This window comes from Mixophyes fleayi, chromosome 2 (assembly GCF_038048845.1).
Source record: "Mixophyes fleayi isolate aMixFle1 chromosome 2, aMixFle1.hap1, whole genome shotgun sequence".
Lineage (NCBI taxonomy): Eukaryota > Metazoa > Chordata > Amphibia > Anura > Limnodynastidae > Mixophyes > Mixophyes fleayi.
This window is the reverse complement of record NC_134403.1, coordinates 155073092-155099375: the sequence shown is the minus strand read 5'-3', so window position 1 is coordinate 155099375 and position 26284 is coordinate 155073092. Positions and strand designations below refer to the sequence as shown.

The 26284-nt window shown below is 36.6% G+C and overlaps 1 protein-coding gene and 1 long non-coding RNA gene across 10 annotated transcripts in view; one reads left to right on the top strand and one right to left on the bottom strand.

Annotated features, from left to right (window-relative positions):
• DMD (dystrophin) overlaps positions 1–26284 on the top strand; it is a 1967742-nt gene that overhangs the window by 1208113 nt on the left and 733345 nt on the right. For all 9 annotated transcript variants that reach the window (XM_075200299.1, XM_075200300.1, XM_075200296.1 and 6 more), the window contains one exon: positions 19609–19784. In XM_075200299.1, the coding sequence (XP_075056400.1) occupies positions 19609–19784 (176 nt within the window). The remainder of the gene's footprint in view (positions 1–19608; positions 19785–26284) is intronic.
• Positions 21164–25823, bottom strand: LOC142141624 (uncharacterized). The gene is made up of 2 exons (XR_012688696.1): positions 25720–25823; positions 21164–21346 (listed from the first exon to the last, which is right to left on the bottom strand). It is a non-coding gene; the product is annotated as an uncharacterized LOC142141624 (long non-coding RNA).

Here is a 26284-nt window from a genome sequence, read left to right as displayed (position 1 = left end):
GGATGAATCTTTTATGAATATATTCAGTAGTTTTTCTTCACAGGCTTCTTTGTTGAGTTTTACTAGACTTCAGGTATACAATATATTGGTTCTGTCATTTCTCCTCTAATTTAAAGCACTAAGTAATGGATCCTAGGAGTGAGAAAACAATATATATAAGTACTCCAAAAATGTCATTAATTGCTCTCCGGAGGAAGGCCATTGTAATTACAATCAATGATAACTGTATTTCTATCAAATAAGCCTGAATACTATAATATCAGTATTTTTTATAAACAGGTATAAAAAGATAACGTACAAATAAAAAATATTCAACATGCTACATTACATACTCAAAAGCGATGGATCCTGTTTTTTTCTTTTAATTAACGTGTACTAATTTATCCAATTACAAGATTTGTGACATTGAGAGTTGAAAACAAATGGCCTGATTCAGAGTTGGATGAAAAATGGAAGTAACTAATTCCTAAAAAATTAAAATGAAATCGAGAATACTTTCCGCCCATAGTCAAAGCCATACTCTGAATATGGATGCATCCAGCTCTGCATATGCACATACTTGCACCTTACGTAGATCCGCATGAGCCATATTTGCATGCCCTTAGAGTACTCGGCCTACATTTGCACACCCCTTCTCTCCCCTGTCCCACCTCTCCAAATAGAATTGGGTGTAAGTGCCAGAAGCATATGTGTACACTTGCTTTCTGGGCTAGCACAGAGCAATTTCAAGCAAGATACACTCCTCAAACTGGCGTATGACCCACTCTGAATAAGCCCCAAAATACATATGTGATTAAAGTATTAATTTTGATGTTAAAGTACTTTTTCATATTTCTAATTTCAGAGGAAACTTTTTAGCACTGTGATTGGTTTTAAAATGCTTCTTACTGAACTCTACCTAATCAGAGTTCAGCAAGAAGTAAAACATTTAGCACTTTGAAACCAACTTTTGCGCTATGCCTGTTTCTGGAGAGTAATAGTAGCTGTAGCAGATTGTGAATGCCATACCATGGGCAGCACGGTGGCTCAGTGGTTAGGCCTTAGTTTTGTTGAGACGGTTTTGTATATAGTCCGTCCCAGCTATACGGTATAGCCTGTGACATTATAGAACATCCCCTCCTGTATATTGTTTATTTAAAAGGGTAATCAGAAAATTTAGAATAATAAATTATTTAAACACAATAGACAGTATGCAAGACTGATTTGTTGTATCCTTATTGTCCATGTTTCCCATGGTGTTAGAATAATTTACTACTCAACCTTACTTCAACTAATTTATTACTGACACTTCATGATTACCTTTACATTTGTTTATCTGACAGTCTTTCTGATACAATTTGGTACATTTCTAGAAAAAAAGTACAGTTATGTTTTTTCTTCAATGGTAATTTTTGCTCTTTAAATTCACTCAGCAGACATGGTTTAGAATATGAGTGAAGAATTTAAAAAGTTAAGAAAAGAAAATTATCTACATTTTTTTCTATATCAATTTGCAGTTTCACTATTTATAATCACCTAGGAAAATGACGAACTGCAGCTGCTCTGAAAGCATATTATGAACTGAATGGTAGTAGTTTTGCTTCTCATTATCTCTGTTGGGGGTTTAGGAAGCAAAGATTCCATTCTTATGTTTTTGGAATGGTCACATATGTGTTTGGAATTATCTGGAATATGAATATAACATACCTTACTGATTGGAACACACATATCCTCCTGTTTCAGAAGGCTATGGTTCTGTTGGCAGACATTTCTATTTTAATTTTTTCTAATGTATTTTCAGCTTTATTTTTCTGGCATTCTACCAACTGGTCTTATTTCTTTAAGAGCAAGGGCAGTGCCATACATTGGGAATAATGTAGCAAAATATTTTCCTCTGTCACTATGTTGTATTCCCTTATCTTGTCTTGTGATAGGCTTTGAAGATGCCTAATATCTGGGAGTACATTTCCTATCCAATGTTGCAGAAGCCATTTGTAGGTCATATTTCCACTTATATAAAGATGTTGCCGATATGATGTTTTTCTGGTATAGAATAGACAGAGCATTTAAATGTTTTTCTGTATCACTGACCCTTTTTAAATTGATGTAATTAGAAAAAAATGCTTTGTTCCCTGTCTATATATCATTTTATAGATTCTATATAACAATATGTAAGTAGTTATTATTTACTTGACTCCCCTCCCCCCTTTGAGTTCTTAAAACATATCTCATCTGGCACAGATATCTAAACTGACACTTTTCAAGTTTTTGTCTTCAAAATCGGTGGTAATCGTTTTTACGATTACCACCATTCCGACACCTGTCATGCCTCAAAAAAACCCCCAAAAGAATAGAAAATCGACTTGAATATAAATAGACTTACCTTGAAGACGACGCTGGAGATCCCCAAAGACAGCAGCATAATCACAGGAAGGCTTTCCGATTGGAGAAATGACCGCCTCTGCTGCTTGACATCATCGCGATGTGTGTCAAGCAAAATTTAAAGCGGCATTGTGGGGTCCCCTAAGGTTAAGTGGTTAAACACTTAACCGAACATTGCCGCTTTAAATTTTGCTTGACACACATCGCGATGACGCCAGGCAGCAGAGGCGATCATTTCTCCAATCGGAAAGCCTTCCTGTCATTATGCTGCTGTCTTCGGGAATCTCCAGCGTCATTTTTAAAGGTAAGTCTAATTATTTTCAAGTTTATTTCTATTCTTTCAGGGTTTTTTTGGAGGCATGAGAGGTGTCGGAATTACCAGCATAGTTTTATCGTACCCCACCCTTCAAAATAGCACTATATTTTCCTTGATAAGGATAAGATAATCTGTAGTAGTATCAACAGATTCTAGCTGTCATTTTGTACAATGTACTAAATAAATTATAACTAGAATCTGATTGGTTGCTATAGGCAATATCTTCATTTTACAAACCCACCAGAAACTCGCAGCTTGATAAATTTACCCCACGGAATGTTACAAGAGCGTGCACTATATTTTCATTGTATTTGCCTGGTACTCAATGACCAGGGGTACCAGAAAGGTCCCAGTGCTACACAAAGTTGGGGTGGCACTCTCTAGGTGCGGAGGATTTAGGCATTTTTAAAGGACTGGGCCCATTACTGAGTAGGGTGGACTCGGGTGTAATGTAATCAACAGTTTTTTCCCCCTTTATTTTTATTTTCCACACAGGAAAAAATAAAATCTTTACACATTGTATGAACATAGACTACACATAGGCAAATCATGCCTATGGTTGCTTGTGGCCCCTTATGATTGAAGAGGTGGAACGGGGGAAGATGGGGGCCTGTAGGAGCAAATGCGACTTATGTAGACTGAGACTCAGACAAATATGTGCCCGCTAGGAGATAGGAAACTTGCATGTGCTCGATCACTAGTTACGAATGGCTAGTGATATGCCTGGCTCAACATAGACGTGTAAAATGTCTATTTTTATGCAATTTTCATTTGCGTTTTAGAAGGAAATAGTGTCCAACTCTACATGAGGCTCTCAGTGTCCCCCTGCAGAAGCTTTATTCAAATGTACTGTACACCCTTGTAAGTAATAAAACAAGAAACTGAATAGAAACTTTCAGGACGGATAGGGATTCATATGAAGTGGAAGACAAATCAATTCCAGAAAACTGTGTTGGAAGTATAAAAGGAAGGATTGTAGCAGGGTTGTAACCATAGGGAGATTAGGGAAGACAGCATTATTTCCAGCTCTGGCGTCATGTACAAAGTGTTACATATCCTTACCAGTTTTTTTAAAAAGAATTCTAGTATTACAAACATGCGTTGTAGGCACTATCATTTCTTGTGTGAATAGGTTCCTTCTTCCACTTCAGGTGGTATTGAGGTGTTTTAGTTAATAGTTTATTAGAATTTATATTCATTTTTCAGGTTCACACAAATAATTTGTTCTTCTTCATTTGCATGTTGGGACCATAAATATGAAGATACAGCATTTACAGTTTCTTGTTGTTTCTCAGATTTGGTGGAGGAGTTACTGAAAACCCAATTACAGCAGCTAACACCAAATTACAAATACACTCTTCCTAAAGAACAATACATTGTACATCCCAACGTAGAAAGTCTTGCACAAATTAGCAAAATGACCCCTCGGACACTTAATGCATATTTATTGATTAGGTTAAAAACTGACTGTGTGCTACACATGATCTATTTCTATTTCTGTAAATTTGTAGCAAAAAGTTGCACAATTGTAAATCAACTATGATTTTACATTGCAAAATAATTTGCTAATAACTTTATTAATTATGTATATGACATTAATAGGGTGTAAAATATATCATACAATTTTATCAACGTAAAATGCGGCCCACAATTCCAAATATAAACCTCATTTGTGTTATTCTGTTACAGAATATGCATGCAAAATGCTGATCTGTTTAGCTATCAATACAATCTATTTCTTAGAGCAGTTTAGCTGTGCGACGTATTGAATGAGTTAAACCATATTTACATGTTTGAGATTAAACAGGTCTGACTATGTCATTTGACTCTCTGCTTACTCCGAACCTGTCAGGCTGCATTACTGGTATTACCCAATATTAACTTTACTCTGGGTCTCAAGTGGCAATTTCTAAGAAGAAAGTGCAGTGCAATCGAGGTTTCACATGATATTCAATATAACCTGACATTTTTTAATTACTTTAAAGTGCCTTGACAATTACAGGGTTGAAAACATATGTCACAACTTATTCAGGTAACTGAAAAGTCACATCCATAATGAGTAACCACCATGCAAGGTGCACAGAGGCTTCATTCCATCTTCCCTGTCCCTGAGATTCATCCTGCATGTTAAAGCATTCTTCTCCTCTGTGAATTACAAGTACAGCTGTTTTGTTTTTTAGTATACAATATGCTAATCTTTTTAAATTCAAACTGTAGGAGATACACAAATCTATTATCTGCAACTATTGGTTTAATTTTTTAAATTTAAGCCCTCCCCTAATCAGAAAATGTGGGGTAGTTTATACGTCAAGTTAAGCTTTCATCTATCTAGAAATGTTTGTTTCCTGACATTTTAAAACATTTTTTACATCCACAAAAAATTAAAAAGACTAATCTTTCTAAAGATATTTTGTTAGAGCTATTTCTAGCAATGTACCATAGGCGACCTTAGGACATATGCCACTTTTGAACATTTGTACATAATTGTGCTCTAAATATAGGCATACTAACCATGGGCTCTCTAACACTTGGGTCACTGTGCCATTTGGAATGGATCACCATAATGACATCTTTTAATTAAGTGATCAGTAATGATGTTTTTATTTATAGATTTATTACTATTATTAACATTTATTTGGAAGCTGTTCCTTAATGCCAGGCAGTGGGGGAAACAGCATATATAAAATAAGGACATACAAGGAACACAAAATAGGTACAGACGTGAAGGAAAGGGTAAGGATGACTCTGTTCGCATGAACTTTCAGTTGTTTTAAGCAGAGCCAAGACAAGAGGACCGTGTGATTTAAATTTGTGGTTAAGACAGTGGTGACATTGTACCATTGTGAGTAATGTAGGTGGGAATACAGTAGGCTCTGGTAAGGAATGTAGTTTGAAGGGAGAGTCTGACCTGGCGCGGTAGAGAATTCTAGATGGACAGTGGCACGGGAGAAGTGTTGTAGGTGGGATGTTTCAGATGTATAAAGTAATGTTGTTGAGGGCTTTTTTGAGGGGTTAATAATTTGAATTAGATTCTGAAGAATATGGAGAGCCAGTATAGGGATTTGCAAAGTGTTGCAGTAGATGTGGAGCAATGAGAACGGAAAGATCAGTCTTGCTGCAGCATTCAGGAAGGATTGATGTGGAGACAGATGGGTGAGGGGAATGACAGATAGAAAAAGGTTGCAATATTCTAGTCAGGACGCGATGAAAAAATGGAAACTCTTTTTTTACTGTGACACAGAATGGATGTAACAGAGTAAAGCAGATGTCAGAGTCAAGGATGACACCAAGGCAGCAGGCTTTAAAGTTTAAAGAAATAGTTGTGTTGTTTCCAGTAGGGGAGATATACGGGCAGGGTAGGTAATGACTCTGGCAGGAGGGATGCTCTGTTTTGGATATTTTGAGCTTTGTATAGCAGTGTGATATCCATGCGGAAGTAGCAGAGAGGCAGTTGGTCACACGTGATAGAAGAATAGTGGAGAAGATAAGAGAGGAGAGGCACTTTAATATTATCTGTACAAGTCTATAATGTGCTATTCATAATATATTTTAGTAATAACATGCAGATTTTTTAGACAACAGGAAATTATTAATATAAATTAAAAAAATGATTTATGGGTTAGCTTCAAAGCTTCTTCAAATACAATTTGGATATCAAGATGTGTACATGGTCTTTTGGACAGAGGTCTAGATATCTGGAGGTATGGATAAAGCAAGTATAGAATAGATGCAGAAAAGGTATACAAGTGTAGAAACAGTGATTCATTTTAAGTAAAAATATTCAAATGTTCAAATTATTTATGTTTTATCCAAACATCTCAGTGAGCTTTGTACAGGTAGTTAAGAAGAGCCAAAAAATGAGTATAGGTACTGCAAAGTTAACTGATGTGAAACTCAACTACCAGAAAGCTGTGTATTCGGAATTAGTTGCTGTTAGCATGCATGGATCGGAAATGTGCAGATTCGGTTTTTAGGTAAGTCTGTTTATATTCCAGTCGTTTTTTTGCCAATCGGATTTTCTTTGTAGGGATCCTGCTTGTCGGGTTTGTGGTAATCGGGAAAATGATTACCACCAATCTGGACTCACTGGCTGGGACTTGAAGCTGGACTTGGGCTTCCGGTTCCAGATTCATACAAAAAATACAGTTAAAAAAAATAAATAAAGTGAAAAATAAAAAAATAACTTTATTTAAAAACGGACGAAATGCTTTATTTTACAAATAATGCTTATGTACTGAGCCTCTGCCATCGCCATCCAGAGATGTCTTTATCAGTCAGAGGACAGCAGCAGTACTTGTACTTGTTCCACATTAAAGAAGGGTGAAACTTCCCCAAAAATGATAGACAGCGATAGTCCTCACTGTCCCAGGGGCTGGGGATAAATATTACTGATACTAAAATGAGTCCAGGTTTTTACAGGCTTGACACATAGGCACATCAACAAATTGAGTGAAAAATGTAATAAACATCTATTTTCCACACAGTACATGAGTCATTTGTATCTATCTGATCTCTTGTAGAGTCTTTCAGAATGCTAAATTATATTTTCATGTATATGCTTAGGCGCTTACTAATGTGATTTTGTACTACAAGAGAAAACTTAAATGATGTCCCCCTTACTGCAAGCATTGACAGGTATTATATTGAAAAATATCTTTAATGAGCAGGGTACGGTATTTTAACTGGAAAAATAGCTGGACAGTGTAACATTGCAGGTCAGTAAGAAGCTGACTTCATTAAGGTTTTCATAGCAATGGCTGTTTCCGCTGATAATCTAATGCTGCCGGTGATAAAGCCAACACTGGTCCTCCTCACTTACAGCAAACTTGCCACTGGTTTGCTACCCCTGTAGTAAGAGGCGCAGTCAGCAACTAGATGTCATAGCAGGTAAAACCGACTAGTTAGTGAGACGACACCTCAGGGAGTTTTATCAGTTTATTTGGATTTTAAATATGTAATCTTCTGATCAAAGACTACATGTGCAATATCATTTGCATCATTTCATTTCACCTTGATCATAAATCTTTGACATGCTTCTAGATAAATGTTAATTTAAAGTGGCAATGTCGGGACCCCGCAGGTTAAGTGTTTAATGAAACATTTAACCTGCGGGGTCCCGACATCTCGGTCGCACTGTTAGCTGACGTGAAACTCAACTGCCAGAAAGCTATGTATTCGGAAATAGTTGCTGTCAACATGCGTGGATCGGAAATGTACAGATTTATTTTTGGTAAGTCTGTTTATATTCCAGTCGTTTTTTGCCAATCGGATTTTCTTTGTAGGGATCCTGCTTGTCGGGTTTGTGTGTACTTGGGAAAATGTACCCAACCCGTCCAGATCACGCATGCGCAGAGGGACCCTGTACTGGGTTACAAGGGGTATGACTCCTCTTAACGCTACCAGCCAGTATTGCCGGGGAGTAGAGCATGACTCAACTGACCTAAAACCCCTTGTAGTTCTTGCAGGAAAGATGGTTGAGCTTGTTATTTTGTATTGTGTGAAGGTCATTTTTAAGTTCAATATACTATAACTTACTATAGCAGCAATTTTAGTTACATAACAATAACAATATCATGGTCTGTGAAACATTGCTGTGACCCAGAGGCTTTCTTAGCACAGCTAGACTCTTCTGATAACAACCATGAAATAACAACATATATGTTCCAAGCAGAACAAAATTAGAAACAAGTCTATGGAAATTAGATAGTTAAGTCATTAGGTATTTTATACTTAGGTGTTCATTGATCCACTCTTTCATTGTCATAAAATGTAAATTAATCCAGTGGGTGGTATATTTGTTAATTGCTGTAGCTGAAACATGGCTAAAAAGTAGGGTTGGGTAATATTCTATGAAATGGTGTTTATTTTAATGTAACATATATATATATATATATTATATGGCCTAATAGGTTACATTTTCGATACTAAATAACTATGTCAGATTTGGCAGCTTTAACTTGGGGGCTGTGGAAGTTATTCGCCAACAAAAAAATCAAACAAACTATATCTATATATATATCTATATATATATATATATAGATATATATATATAGATATATATATATATATATATATATATATATAGTTTGTTTGATTTTTTTTTTGATAGATCTAAATATACATCTATATATATATATATATATATCTATATATATATATATATATATATATATATATATATATATATATATATATATTCCCCGGTATTGTACATGAAACACGCAAATCTGTAAGATGGGAACAAATATTCTTACTGAGAAAAGTGTGTGAGTTTCTTTAAACTCATGTTCTATCCAGGGGATTATTAGGTTACAGCACAGTGTTCCGAGGCCTAGATATCTGAGTTCTGTCATATGTAGCACTGAGCTCCAGTGTTTTGGACTGAGGGAAATTGATTCACTTCAGCAACTAGATAGAATTGCTTAAAAATAAGTATTCATTATGTAGTCATCTACCGAACAGGGTCTACTTGGTGTCTATATGCATAAGACTCACTTACTAGCTTTCAGGCTAACCTCATTATCTGTTCTGAAACATATGGAGAGATTGCTATCCACTATGAATTTTGCTGAAGTGATGAGATTTTTTTAGGACCCAGACAAGCAATAAGGTGTTGAGAAGTTGCATTATTAATTTTCAGAACTTTTAACAGCGAAATTATGAATTTGAAGAGGAAGTGATGCAAGCAGCTTAACATATTCTGCAAAAAAACAGTGCCTATTGCTATATGTACAGGTTTTCCTTATTTGTCCTAATGTTTAATAAAAATTATTAAAAAACAGTCAGCAATTAAGCTGGTTTGGCCAGTATAATGTTTTTGAATTTGTTTGGGGTATGATGTTTTCGGGCCAGTTTAATTTGGGTTTAACTTCTGTGGCCAAATTTGAGGTTTGAAGTATAAGTTCAAAATTCAAGTTATCAGTTCACAGGCAAAACATAAGATTTTAAAACAAACTTTAAAATGTGCCTTCAAATGACTATATTTTATAGTATCTGTAGCTTGTTTTTAATTCAAACAGCTAACATTGCTGTATTTAAGATCAAAGTGTGAGGTTACTGTTCACGTGGAAATCATTAAAAATGGTTTACAATGTAGCCATTTAAGATTAAAGAAACTCAAATATGGTTGAACATCAGAACCAATTATTTGTTATTTATTTATCTATTTATAAGTCGCCACAGACTTCATAGTTCCGGATACAGAAGCAAGTAACAAATAGATGAGGTAATACATATAAGTTGCACAGATGAGTGTGAGTAGGGCTATGGGGACTCACGCAGAGTGCAGCAAAAGACATGACAGAAGTCAGACAGTAGACAGACATGGGACAATAAGTAGAGAGGACCCTGCCTGCAAGAGCTTACATTCTAGAGGGAGGGGTGGTGAGAGACAACAGGTCCAACTGGAAGAAAATGGAGATAACAGGAGATGAAGAGGAAGTGATTGATAGAATGTTGAGGAGGCAAACCAGGAAAGAGCTGTATCACAAAGACCTAGGGCAGGGGTCGCCAACCAGTCAGAGACCAAGAGCCAAAAAATGAGTATAGGTACTGTAAAGAGACATCTTTACATTTTATATGTGTGTACATATGCATATACCCAGTATAAACATGTGCAAACATACCATACACACATACACTGAAAATATAAAATAATTTACAATATCTTGCTAAGAAAAAAAAGAAAAGTATCCTACATTATCAAGATGTTCAGAATAATGATAAAATCAGCAAAGCTCTGCACTGCACAGCTATTACCTTACTGCTGTGTCCAGCAGAGGAGGGTTCAAAGGACTATTTATAGACTCTCCACAGTTGCTTGCGCTGCTTCTGTATCCACCAGAGCTCAGACCTCTTTACATGCCCATTGGATATATCCACATGCTATCAGATCTCCCCACATGCCCCTTACATACACTTTAGCCGCCATACGTCATCAGACCTCTCCAAATGCTGTCAAATCTACCCACATGCCCATCAGACCTCCCCAATTGCCATCAGACCTACTCACATCCCTTACATGCCCATCAGACCTCCCCACATGCCATTATATCTCTCCACATGCAAATCAATCCTCTCCACCTGCCACCAGATTTCACAACATGTCCCTTACATGCCAACACACCTTGCCATATGCTTCTTACATGCCCTTCAGCCTTCCCACATGCCATCAGATCTATCCACATTTCTCATACATGCCATCAGATCCCCCCATATACTTCATACATGCCAATCAAACCTCCCCACATGCCTACATACCAACACACATTCCAATACACTCTCTTCCTCCTTCCCTGATTGGATTGTCTGTAACCTCCCTCACTGGGTGAAGGGAGTGTTTCTTGAGAATAGGGAAGACAAGAGCATGCTTGAAGGCTGAGGGGAAGATACCAGTGTCAGTCTCTACATTGGCTGCCTGTATTTCAACGAATCCAATATAAAATTCTTCTACTAACATACAAGGCCATCAACAAAATTGCACCGACATACATTTCCTCACTGGTCTTGAAATATCTCCCCACTCGACAACTCCGCTCTGCACAAGATATGTCTCTCCTCCACTCTCATCACATCCTCCCATTCTCGGTTACAGGATTTTTTCCGGGCTGCACCCATGTTGTGGAATTCCCTCCCTCGCACAGTAAAACTTTCCTCTAGTCTTCAAACCTTCAAGCGTTCACTGAAAACCCACCTCTTCAGACAAGGTTATGATATTCCTCAACCACCATCTTATTTTCCCTAGATTACCCTATTACCATCCTCTACACAGCTAACGCAAGACAACAACCCTCTGGCCAACACTGCAACACACACAGCCCACTCAATACTTTTACCTTTGCGTTCTAGCTGGTCCATTGTGCAATATGATGTAGCACATGCCCTTGTGTTTCTAACACCCATTGTCCTATAGATTGTAAGCTTGCGAGCAGGGTTCTCTTACCTCGCTGTCTGTATGTATTACCCAGTATTGTTTTATCAATGTTTGTTCCCAATTGTAAAGCACTACGGAATTTGCTGGCGCTATATAAATAAATGTTGATGATGATGATGATGATGAGTAAAGTGACAACAGGCATTGGGAATGAGGGAGCAGAGAAATTTGGAGGGGACAGGATCGAGAAGACAGGTTGTAGAGAAAGAGGTGGAGTCAAGAGAGAGGATCTCAGGGACAGTTACAGGAGGGTAGGAGCCAAGGGTGGAAAAGTGAGTGATAGAGAACAGGTGGGGAGAGGCAAGTCTGATGAGAACAGATATCATTGTGGATAGAGTCGATTTTGTCTTTGCAGTAGGTGGAAATGTCAAGAGCGGTGATGGAGGAAAGGGGAAGAAGTGAGGGAGGACACAGTAGAAAATTATTGGTAGCAAAGAGGTGTCTGGGTTTATTGGACAGGGAGAAGATGAGGGAGGTGAAATTTGTTTGTTTGGCAAATAGAGGGCAGAATAGTAGGAGGGAAGGATTAATTTAAAGTGGATGTAGTCAGCAATGGAGCTGGATTTTCTCCATTTGCATCCAGAGTAGCTGGAGCACTTTTAGACGAGAGTGCTGTGGTTGGAGATTAGATTGGCAGAGACAAAGGGGGCGACTGGAGCTGCAGTATCAAAAGCAATAGAGAGTATGAAGTTGTAAAGAGAGACAGAAGGGTTGGGGTATGAAAGGGAAGAAATGGGAGCGAGTAAGGGTTCGAGTGAAGATTCAAAGATATTAATAGATATCAAATAACTAAAAAGCAATTTAGGATATGACCTCCTGTAGCAGTGGTATTGGGTAGCATGTTCTTCTCCTTTTTATCTCCTGTTTAATGCCGGAATAACTCCGAATTATACTACATGATTCTAGTACACTTGTAACTTAACACACTTAGAACTACACACACTAACTATTACGGGCACAGCACACTGATTATAATGTATATGGTTAAACACATCTGATCATTGACTTTAATTAACCCCCATTAACTCACAGCAAAGGCCAGCAATAAAATTCTTAAACAATAACAGTGAAATAGCAGCATACCATGGATTAAAAAAGCACTTTCACAAACGAGTTTATTAAACACTTTGAAACAAATCTGAGCATCTCTACGAATAAGTAAACAAAAACAAACAAACATATAAGTAAGGAATATATTATATGAATGATTCCATGAATCAAGCAATCCATTAAGGGTTACCTTATTTCAAGCCCAGACTCTACAGTCTTCTCTTGTTTAGTTCTACCTTATTTTTGCAAATGTGAATAAAAGAAAACATACAAAAGTATGTTCAGTCCTGTGCTTTAATAGGTATCAATTATATCTCTTTCTGCTCTCCCTTATCTCCTATCTACACACAATGGTTTTCCTTTATGAGGACGTAAATAGAACTTGCATATGAAGCACTTTGGGAAATGACTGCATCATTTTTAATAGCAAGGCCATCAAGTTTGTCTGTAATTCCCGTGCCCCATTATAATGGGCCTCCTTTTTTGGCTCTGAGAGTGGGTCAATTCCCAAGCCTCTTTAGGTATTGGAACCTTCTTCAAATGTATCTATTGAGGTATCCACAAAGGTATTCACAGAGATAGCAAGTTTCAATAAAATGAGAAAGCGTTTTTCCCTAATTAACTTTTCAGAAGATGCTAATTTCTTATCAGGACTTGCAGTCCAAAAATACATAAGCCCCAAGGTAAAACAAAATTCAAATAAATGCAAACATTTTATCCACTGCTTCAAGCTCAAACAATAAACAATTAAATATTCCTAGATATACTTCAAAACTGTCTTGCAAAATTGCAAATCCAGCTCTTATTGTGATTCAGTGGTGTTCAATGCAAATTTCAACTGAATTCTGTTGTGGGATTAAAACTGACTAGCTCGTCAAACAATCTGTACACACTAATGGAAGATGATAGTACTATGACAAAACAAAGAGAAATTCTTTAATGAAGCTCTTGAAGGCTTTTATTATGCTGCTTGTATTTACAGTGATGTTTCTGTTTTCTGTTTATATTTAATTCTATTGCTGTGCTGAACTGACCTTGCCAAGCTGTTTTATTCTACTTTTAGTTTTGTTCTTTATTTCAGAGTAAGTTCTAAATTAGGGCTAATTAGAATGTGCCCTAATCAAATGACCAACACATTTTGAATTAATTTAATTATATGTTTCTATTGCTTTCTTTGGTAATGTTTTTTTTTTCAAAACATTCTAACTGTAAATAGCTCTAATTTCCCAAGATAGTTTGAATGTTTTGAAATAACATTACCAAAGAAAGCAAAAGAAGAACATATAATGAAATGAATGCAACAATTGCATGCACAGGTGCCACTGTTTTGTCGTGCAAATTGAATTTCAGGGTAGAACGATATGCTATGTTGCAATTTTGGTAATACATCTTCAAGTTCTGCTTTTCCGTTTTGCAGAAGGCCCATTTTACACTTTATTTGCAAATTCACATTTAAGTGAATTTATATTCTATGAATACATCAAAGACACCAACGGTCAGTTCATTCTTCTGTGTGGTGTGGTTGGGACAGGACTGAGAACACTTAAGGCAAAAATGTGCCAAATTTCACAGTCAAATGAGGAATGAGACAAACATTTATTGGAACAGTTTTGAAAATATTTTTTATCTCTCCTGTGGAGTCTCTATTTACCTAATATCTGTGTAACTGAAGGTTTCTAAATTCCTTTTTTTATCTCTAATATATACAAATATATATTTTTTTTATTATTCATTTATTATGAACAAGTTGTCATAAGTCTGCTCTTCCAGAACAATGTAGGTATTATATAAATAACTGTTAATAATAATTCACGAAATAAATACAGGGTATGAATGTATGAATTGAATGAATCTTCCTGAGGGCACTTTACACCAATGGACCCTATTAATACTGTTGCATAAATGAGAAAAATTAATGGAAAGGTAAACCAATATTTTTTGCAAAATTGTGGTTTAGAGTTAGATAATATCTCTCATTACCTCTGCCTAGACCTGTTTAAGCCACCACCTCTGCAAAGCATCAGCAATTTTGATTTGGATATAAAAGAAAAATGTTTTGTGTGCATTGAGACAATCTAAGAGAATAGTAAAATAAATAGCATTAACTTCATCATGCCTGAATAGTACAGTTCCTTTGCCAGAAAAAAAAAGCATTTCCCTATTTGCCAATATCCAATATTCTTCAGTTTTTGGCATGCAATACAGATGGAGCAGAATGTGCTGCATGAACAGGCTATGGTTAAGGATTAAGTGGATAATCTGTAACATCTTGTACCCTGGTGCACTGTTTCCTGCAATAAACAGTTCTACATCTGTATGTCTGTAATGTAGTACACAGATTCCCCTTTGCATAGCACACAGAAATCCTAAATTTCTCAGTATACAGTATCCCAATTAGCACAATACACATGCTTCCCTGATTGCAAAGTATACCCCTTGGCATACTACTCAATAGATAGTGTTTCACTTTGCACAGAGTTCTTGATTGTGTAGTTTTCACCTATTGTGTAGTACTCAGAATCCCACCACTAAATGATTTGCATAATCCTATTGAAATGTAATATAATTGGAAATATGCCTCTTCTGAAGACTCTCCTTTGGACCCTAATCACAACCCTCTATCCTTTCTCATTATCCTTCTTCTTAATATTATTAATATCTCTACTTTTGACCCAAACCTTACAGCTGAGATACAAGGTGTGAGAACTCTAGATAGTTAGGGATCAATCAATAGATTTACTTTCTGTAAAAGTGTCCTTATTTTCTCTCCACATAATTTTATGACTTTTAACCTCTTTATGGTACTATGTTTGGCCATTTTAAATATTGGAATGAATAAAATTCTGTCAAATTTTTATATAGTTAAAATAAATCTGCTGACTATAGCTCTACATATGTAGAGCCTACCCTAAAATTATTTACATAGTATCTTCATTTGTCATTAAACTGTTCACTATGTCAATGTGAATGTAAAATTGATTCATTTTTTATTTTTTTTTGCTCTTCTGTAGAGTCGCCTTGTGTAGATCATTTAAACAATTATGTCCCAGAAGTTTGTTGTTGCATAATTAGAGGCATTTATAAATTAAGAATCCTATTGGTTTTATTGGCAGATTTGGTACATACAGTGGGCTTGAGTCATTAAGGAAAGTAAGGCAAAAAAAAGGAGTAAATGTTCCCTGGCACAAACCATGTTACAATGCAAGGGGTGCAAATAAGTTTAGTATTTTGTATGTAAGGAAAATACTGGCTGCTTTTTCATGCAGCACACAAATATTTGATAGCTTTATTTTTACACTGAAATTTAAAGTTAATCTAGGACATGCCCTATCCTGACTAGAAATCTGTCCTCACATTTTAAATTTACTTCCCCCTCCAATGCAACATGGTTTTGCCTGGAAACAAACTTACTCCTTTTTTTATGCTTTGCTCTCCTTAATGACTCAGGCCCAGTATCTCTAATTTCTTGGTGTATTTCTATTCAATGTGACATCTGTGACTTGGGACAAAAGTGGATAGGACAGTGATGTATTTGGGGTTGGAGACTTACAAACACTTTACCTGGTAAAATGTACATGTAAAATTGGATGGGCTCCTTTTCTGTGATTTAATATTGTATTTTGACATTCTTTGATCCTATCTTCAATGTTAGAGTTTTTCTTTATTACTTCACAAGCTGCTGGGCTGCTGTTTAGTATTTGTTTGGAATTTCCCTCAGAATACATTTTAGAACATATCCCGAGGGCATACAAATCACAGCGCACTAGTTGACAGAATTTCAAAAAAGATTCTTTGATTCCTGACGCTCAACCAGCAAAATGATATTTCTGTCCTGTCAAACTCTGGCTGATTGTGAATCAAATACTCGAGAAGTGGATTAAAAGAGATGTTGTACATGTTCAGAATTCCTTGCACTGCAGTCTGCAGTTACCGTGTTTATCTTTATTTCTTTCTGTTCTTTACCGAAAACTTAAATATATCAAATTTAGCACTTAAATAAAAACTTACTAGAAATGATTGAATGCAATGGAGGCAATTTACAAGTGCAAAATGGTTGGAGTGCGCCTAGATCTCCTCCAAAGTGCATTGGGGTTGTCGAGCAAGAGGCATTTACAGAGGAGCAGTACTTTGCACAGGCCAAGATAGAAGGAGTTGGTTCCTTGCAATGTGTAGAGTAGGAGCACAGGTGCATCTAGTTTTGTGGAGTAGTGAAAAAAAGATTCATTTTGTGGCACTTGATTGATACAGGATAGGTGGAGAGGACGCATGTTAGCGGTGGTCCTTGCTGTGTGGAGTGCAGCACAACCTTTTTAACTCTGGAAAAAAATAGATTTTTCGCCAGCTGGCGGTCTTTGGATCCTATACTTTAAATGTGACCCATTTAAGGCATCCAGTTGCACTTTGGCATAGGAGCAGTACTGACAGTCTGCTGGTATGAGACGATTTGTCATACCGGCTCTTTTCTAAACTCATCCTTGAAATGACTCCGTGAATGTCGGACTGGTCAGAGGGTTTTCTGCCCGCAGTGACCCGAACTGCTTCTTGTCCTGAGGAAATGCATTGTAACAATCACACAGTAACCTATTTTGATCCTAATAGGCATCCTTATCATACAACACAGTGCATTCCACAGTGGAACGCACAGAAATGACAGGAGCGTAACCCCGTTCATCTAAGGACTAAGTTTGAATTCAAGCAATAGAGGATGATCTGGTTGTCATCTAGCAGTCCAACATGCTTAGGCAGCCCGCAGACTGAAGACATTTATTGCTTGACATTTATTGCAGTGCACATATGATTCATTTTTAGTGGCGTAGGCAACCATTGCATATTATTTTCTTTTGCGTCTTGTTTTTTTTGAGGTTGCAGACCTCTTGTAATTAGTAGCCTACTACCACTGCCCTAACAAGTGCCACAAGGAAACTATTGTCTTTTTTATATATTGCTTGATGCCAGCAGGTCACAAAGATGGGAGGGATACAATCTGGGTGGAATGTACACAGCCTGTCAGAAACTTGTGATGGTTTTAACTTTACTGCAGGTCAGGATGTTAAACTCCTCTCACTGTCTTCAGTCTTGTCCTCCCTTATGCGTGCTGAATGATTAAGGTGTCAGACAAACTTGCTCTCTTCATGCTGCAGAGGGAGGTGAGACTATAAGTCTCTCTGTATTTAACTACAGTACCTATTATTTGTTCAAAACACAAAGACATGTTTGACACTTTCACATCACATGTAAAGAGTTAAAAAGAAAAATCCACCTAAAACAGTTTAAATTGATGAAATTTAAATGGATGGATTCCTGCTGTGTTATAGAAATGATACTAGTTTATCATGTTTATTATTACAAGAGCTCACTGCGTTCTTCCATTCTGTTCCTTTACTGTACATCTTATTTTCCATATCCCAATCTCACAAACTGAAATAAGATACCTCTGTTCTCGTGTGTCTCTTAATTGTGGCCATAAAAGTGCAAATTCCATAGGTAACCCAGAGAGATCCTTTTACCACATCCTGATTTTATTGGATTCTCTACCAGCATAGAACAAGTGTGTTTACGTGTTGTAGAATCTTAACAAAAGTAATGAATCAACTGGAATGTAAATAACAATTGGCAAGCATTAGTAGGGCTAATATGAATTAGTTAATTCAGTACTCTCTTCATACTACTCCCTTATATAACACCACTCACATTAGCCACTAGTTAAAGTCTCTGTACAAAAGTATATTCAAATTTATTCATTTCATTATATGTGCACCTCTTCATAACACCACTCTCAGTATAACACCAATTTTAAGCTGGGGTTTTAAAAAAGGGGGTTTTCTTGGGAAGGAGGTTTAATCTGACCACTATCTTAGAAGTTGTGCTTCAGCCCCCTTTTCACATTTTTTTTTCCAACTCTCCAAATACTAGTGTTTGGGTAAATGACTGCACACAGGTATGACATACTTACCAACTTTACGGAGCTGTCTTCCGGGAGCCTGCTGGGGGAGGTTGACGTGAGGAGGCAGGGCGGGGCGTGACGTAATGACACAAACGCGTCATTTTACACCAGGGGCGTGGCCAAATGGGACAAAATTCTGCCCACTTCACTAGGAAGTGGGCAGAATTCGGGAGGTTGCCACACTCTCCTGGGAGTCCGTGAGATTCTCCCAAAATGTGGGAGTCTCCCGGACATTCCGGGAGAGTTGGCAAGTATGAGGTATGATCATACTACATGTGTGATAGTTACAAGTTACAGATAAAACCAAAGTCATAAAAAGTGGCACTGTTTAATGAAATGTAGTAGATCTGATGAGTTGTATGTCTGACATTTCAGACATTTGTGAATTGTTAGTCACTTGTTATATACAAAGCAGGCAGAGTAGCACTATCAAGATAGCAATTGTTTAATTATGCAGTGCACAGATAATATATATACTATATAACAACTATTTAGTGATATTCTCACTAACCCAGTGCTTGAAGTGTGCCGGTTTGAGACGTATGTCATGCCACCACTTAGACCACTGCATAGAAATACATTTTCCCAGCCTTGAACTTTATTTACTAAGTACACTCAATATACACTGAACAAAAGTGTCATATGTTATAAAAACAATTCCTATGTATACACAATCTCATGATTAGTTTACGCCATAAGTGGCTCTAAATCAAGCAGTATTTTTGGAGGACAATATATGTGGTGGAGACATTGCCAAACGCTTCACTTTTGTTCTAATGCTGTAGTTCTCACAAGGTTGCATGTTTTCCTGGTCTCCTTGTAAAATCAAATGACATAATAATTGCATGTGGACCTATTTATAACAAGTGAGTCACCAATTAATACAGCTGAGCATTTGTTTGGTGGTCTGGAAAACATGCCCTGTGCCCAAGGACAGGCCTGAGAAGCACTGTTTTAGTGTAAAGAACAAACATGACGTTTAATTTTATATTTTAACCATTTCAGGCACTTGAAGATGGCATAGCGCCGCAACACGCTATCGTCAGAGCACTGAATGTATCTAGCGGAGAGGTTGCTGAGCAGTCCTCACCTGCTGATTCTGCTCATATTAAGGATAATCTGGATGTCTTAAATTTACGCTGGAATACAATCAACAGAGACCTAAATGAAAGAAGGCAAAGGTCAGTAAAATCGATTAAGAAAATGTAGCTGTATCTAGGAAAAGTCTTCTCCAGTAATGCGATCAGATCATGTAAGCAACTTACTTAATCATACATAGATCATACTTCCTTACTCTCCCGGAATGTCCGGGAGAGTAAGCAAGACTCCCGAATTTCGGGGAGTCCTCCTGGACTGCCGGGAGAGCAGGGCTTAAATGACCCCCCCCGCTAGTCAAAGCTGTGAATTATGTCAGTTTAGAGTAGGGGGCAGGGCTATGGAGACGTGACGATATCACAACCCCCCCTACCCCTGTCACATGACCTGTCCTTCTGGATCTCCCAGAGGACAGGTAAAAAAAGTAGGCAAGTATGACATGAATTGATCTGATTGGCTGGTTTTGTACTTACCCCAGAGTAAAATGTGCGAAACACTTGAGATTCCCTGACCTAGGGCTTCCATAGTTTGTGCACTCATTTGGCGAGAAGTTTGCTCAGCTGTAATCATTGTCTTTTCCATTACCTGAAACATCAAAGTATATGCAGCACCCTTGTGTACATCTTTGTAATAATGTTTCCTTAAACTTAAGTCAGAATCCAGATCCTGAAATGATTAATTGCTTTCACTCTCCTGCTTCATTATACTCTGAGTTGAGGCTTTCATTGCCATGGAGAGTTTCCTGTGCATTGGACAAATGTTTGACTATTCTCTTAATGTGACTGTTGTATTGAATCAGATTCTTATTTTGTATCAAAACATGCCAATTCCTTTAGCCAAAATGTTAATTCTTTCATGCATACAGAGAATACATGTTTCTGTTAGCCGGAGTAGTGCCAATGCTTGCATACAAATAAATGTGTTTAGCTGAACCTGCTGGTGCTCTGCCTTGTATTAATAACGTACAGTGGTATGATCTATATAATGAATGATTTAAGGAGCAAGTACAACCTGTATTTCAAATTGTTATTTAAAATGATGTGTGTTACTGAGCTGAATAATATAATCAAATGGCTGGAGTAGTTAAACTTATCGGGGCTCATTTATGTTGGAAGCAAGTACTGTTTTAAGTATAAAATACAAGTTTAGCACTATATCCGTATTACGCTCTTTGCATATTCTAACCCCCCCCTCCCTATATGCGCATCATGCTGTCTTTCACTCCTCTGCAGCAGGTTTACTTGTTAGGCGGGAGGTGCTTCTCTATATCTAATTAGGCAGACAGTGGAGATCATTGATCTGCTGATGGCGGTGTTTGTGCAGGAGCAGAAGTTGCACAGGCAGAGGGGAGGAGCTGGTCAGGATACAATCGTTCTTTGCATAAGAGTACCGTTGTGCCTAGGTTCACAGACTAGTGCTGAAAGGTTTCATTTTGCTGAGCATAATTATTGAAGTGAAATAAATAGCTGTTGATTGCATATTTTATTGGCATTCTTTACTATATGGGGGGGCACACAACAATATCCAATCTGTAAAAGTATTTGACACCGCTGGCAGTCTTTTAAGGTCTCCTCTGTAACTTTTAGAAGGACCGGTTTTCTGCTTCCATATAGCACTTCACCATAGAAGCATCTTTTTTGGTTCGTCTCTTCAGTAGAATAAAAACCAGCACAAATAATTTCTACATGTAATAAAAACTTTCTTGATGTCCCTTAACACTCATGACTATTGTAAAACATATATGATACTAAACTGAGCAGTATTTTAGGCGATAAACTGTTAAAAATCATTTTATTGGAAAGGTTGGTACTAAAGTGTTAGGAGGATGCAACATTTACACTTTGCACAGTGCACATCTGGAGATTTTTCTGAGCAGACAGTAGGTATGCATTGTGAGCTTCCAGGTGCACAATACCAAAGCATTTTGTACACTTTGAAAATATCCTCCAGTGACTGACAGCTTGGCAGAACTTGAAAATACATTGTATGGATTGGTGGAGTCAAATACAAGAGCTAGTGCAGTGATGTCACAGCAAATCAAATGCTGTTTTGATTTCACCTTTTTGACTTGTATAACATAAGTTCCTATTTGTGCACTATCCTAAAGGTGTGGGGAATTATTATCATTATTATTATTATTATTATTATTATCCTTAGTAAAAATTCTACAATGTACTATTTTTACTATCCTTCTTTGTATGTATATATGTATCTATTATAGAGATGCACAAACTGAGCACATATAACAATTGATCAGCGCAGCCCAGTTTGTAGAACTCAAGTTTTGTTTGAAACAATTTTTTTTAAAAAAATCTAAATTATATTTTGGGTTGACTATCACTGTGTGTGTTTTATTACTGTCAGACTGTTTACTTAAATTTGTAGTTAGATATTGAAGTTTGAGTTTGAAATTCGCATTATCAGCTTGCAGTAAATATATTAAAATAAAGTATCAAATTATGGATATAACCAGGTTTGAACCGGTATGAAGATGAATGAGCTTGTTCGGTCTTGGAATTTAAACACAGTAATGTTCTCAGTACAAATGAAAAAAAAAAAAACATTAACAATGCAACCAAATATCAAGAGAACTAAGGACAACCACCAGGAAATACAGACGCAGTCAACACTATGTCAGTGACCTCCAAATCCTTGAAATTGGAGGCTTCCACCAGCTGCTGAAGCACAACTATTCTCCCTGTTTCATAGTAATCACATCTCCTTCTAATTTGAATATTTTAAACACTATAATGAAACCCAGACAATGCACAGTATCCTGAGGGTCCAGCCCGATCATTTGTGGTCACATACACAGCTTAGCTGCTTCTCTACTCTGTTTGAACTATACATTATTGAGTTGGGAAGTGTCTTTCCCATTTTTGGACTTCAAGGAATATTTTACTGTATTTTGTGGTTGTTTTTATTATAATACTAGTGTAAGTTGAGATAGGGTTTTTTAAAGTTGGGAACATTAAATCACAATCATGGTCAACAAGTTGTCTTACTGAGACTGCCAGAATATCCATTTTTAGCCTGTTTGTATTGATTTGTATATATAAGGATACACATATGACTGAAATACTTGCGTTTTTAAAAAAATGCACAATACTTTAGTTTTGCGTGCTGTAATGAATCAGGCCCACAATGTACAATATCTTATATTTACCAATAAGCCATGCTGATCTGACGTAAACTAAATATATTAGATGTCCATTGAGTGGGGTGGTATTTTCGTTCAGTATGCTCTCCATATCCGTAAGAGGTGGTATTATTATAAATAAGACTAATTAAGTTACAAATTCTATTAAAAAAATGATGGCAAGAGATTTATTTTCTTATATGATGTGTCCATGGATATTAATCCTCATATAATTGCTGGCATTTAAATTCCACCCTTTCACCTTTGCAGTTGTATAAGCCTTTGCAAAGTATGCTGCCAAACTATCAAATCCCGTTATTAGCATGGGTTACTTTAATGATGTGCTTGATACATCTTGTAACAGGCTATGTTCCTTAATCAGACCCACACAAGTAGTCCATATAACATCTGGAACATTATAAGAAGATCTGAAAGTTTTCGAACTTACATCATACATTCTTCATGATAGACTTAATATAAAGTTATGTGTTCACTAATTACTTCTTACTGCAACCTGTTTTGGAAAATTAATCTTGAAATTTAAATATATTTATATTAGTATTATATTCTGGAGAAACTACTAAACACCTTTTCTTATGTTTTTCAATGTATAATGCATCAATACAGTTATACAAAAATGGGTAAAATCCAATGGACAGTGAGTCATATAGACCTATTTCATTAATCAATTCAGATGTTAAAACCCTTAGGTAAGAATAACATCATAACATCTGGTGTACACACAATTTGTTATTTTACCAAAGCAACCAATATTTGGTGCCATGACGTTTAGCTCAACTGAATGGTGATACTTATGGTTTAATGACCCAAGTTTAATATTTGCCCTAATTTTATTGAATGGGTCTGGCTTATTTATAAATCAAGGGTGCTAGTATGGATGATTGGGTATAAGTGATTACAGACACGAGCCCCTGGCTTCTAAATAGTAATACAGGAACTTAGCTGCTGTTATTGACAAGAACAGATGTTTATGTTTGCTAACAACTCTATATTGTACTTTGGAGGCACTGAAACTTGCTTAGTTGAGGTATGAGATGTGGTTATAAAACTTTGTCCAAAAAATTAATTGGAACAGATAATCACTAATTCTCACTGCTAGCCCTACCACAAATGTGTGGATTTCACCAGTTTTAATGTCTAAACTAGTGCTCTATTGTATAAAAAGAGCAGTTGCTACATAATTATACTGAATGATCAAAAGAAACGAATCTGTGAGATAACAAGCGGTCATATTACACCACCATAGACTTTATGGTACAGATTTTATTACATATCGGGGCAAACATGAATTGAGCATGGATAGCTGCAATGATATATAGTAGCCCTTATACCAGGTGGCGATTGATTGAAATCCTAATATTGGAACTCTACTGGGAATAAAAAGGTTCCTAAAAAAGGACAATAGGAGTTAGGTTTTATGTTTTCCATGGGCATTAAAAGCTGGTGAATGAATTTTACATTAAACATATACATTATATTATGACACTTCCTTGAATCTGCATATTGGGACTTGTATATTTTAGCATATTTGATTATCACATACTTGCCAACCTTTTAACATTGAGATCCCGGGCAGGGGGCGTGGTTGGAGGGCGGGAGGGGGTGGGGCACGGTCAATCCTGTCATTTTGGCCCCACCCAGACGACAAAAACATAATTTTGTTGCAGGGGCGGGGCCAAAATGAGGGGATTCACCATGAAAATCGCATCACTTTGGCCATCAAATAGCAGTATGCAGGATACTTGCCTGCCGGGAGTCCGGGAGACCTACCTGGATTTCGGGAGTCTCCCGGACATTCCGGGAGAGTTGGCAAGTATGGATTATCATGATGGTCTACAATCAGTGTGAATAAATTTTATATATATATATTTATGTATAATAAATATATATATATATATATATATATATATATATATATATATATATATATATGAGCAGTCATGCTCCCAATTATTTTTTTATTCGAGTATCATAGAAAGGGTGTGTGTTATTTAGCACTTACTGCACTTTGCCAAAATTAAAATGTACATTGGTTGTTTATAAAGCATATTCACAGTGTGCCTCTGCAGGTTTGTTGGTAATTACGAGCATCTGTCCCCTATCCAACAAATAACGTATTGCATTATGCATTGCCCTTCTGTTATCGTCTAAATCAGGTGCCATATACTATATACATTACAGTTGCTATGTCTTTAAAATGCACAATATATGTTTTTATGTAGGTAGCAAATTTTGGAGAGGTAGCACAAAAAAGAACATCAATTCATTTTTTTTTCAGCACAAATGTAATTTAGTGTCATTTATCTTGTGGTAGATACATTAATGTATAATGCAGTTTGACGATACAGTTTAAGGTAATGGTGAGGTCCCAGTGGAGATGCTTCCCCTTTATTGCTAAATTTAGTGTGGGGTACATCCAAAGTTATTTCCTTTAAGATATAAGGTATGGTATAAATGCAGTGATCCTAAAACTGTGAGGCTGGCCTTCATTGGGTCAGAGCTATTTAACTCCATTTAAATTAGAAACCTGAAATAAACTAATAATAGGATCACATAAAATAGAAATATGTTAGGAGGACATGTACAAACCGATATAGTAAAATCACCCAAAGATACACTCTACATAGCAGCCCATAATATATAGGACTGCAGTGATAGGCTAACTGGCTCTAGAAGTTTTGCAAAGTGAAAATCCTGTTGAAGAGGATAAAACACTTGGTAATTTATTGTTGTGTTTAGTATTCATTAAATATTTATGGAAAGATATGTTGGAGTGTTTGAAGTCCAGGCTCTGCTGCACTGCAGAGAAGCCACAGGCATCATCACCATCTCGCATTTTGTACAATTCCAGGTGCTCATACCAGTGCCTACTGCTGCTCTAGGGAATCTTTGTTTATGCCAGTGCTTTTCTAGTGGAGACCTCTCGTGCCAAGCCCTTGCCTTACGTGCAGAAACCTACAGCATTTTGAGGGCTAGAGATGGAGAAAAAATACAGAATTAAACAGTGCACTATATACACTAGATATTTTTATTTGACAACAAATATATTTCATTTTCAACATTACATTTCAATAATACAGTTTATAGTTAAACTTTGATATAATATAAGGGTAAACACGTGTATGTTTATATATATATATATATATATATATATATATATATATACATACACTGTATGCAGTGCCTACAGTAATTATATGGATATTGAAAGTCATAAGGAGTATTTTGACTCTACATATATTTACACACACACACACCCATATAGTGATGTCACCACTTGTATTTGTAGTGATGTCACTTGTGTCACATGGCTCATATCAAATGGGCCTCGTGATGGAACACTATCAGTAAAGGCAAAACACACTTAGGTATTACTTCATAAAAGCTATATGCTTTGTCTCAAATTGAAACTTGTGTATTTTAAGG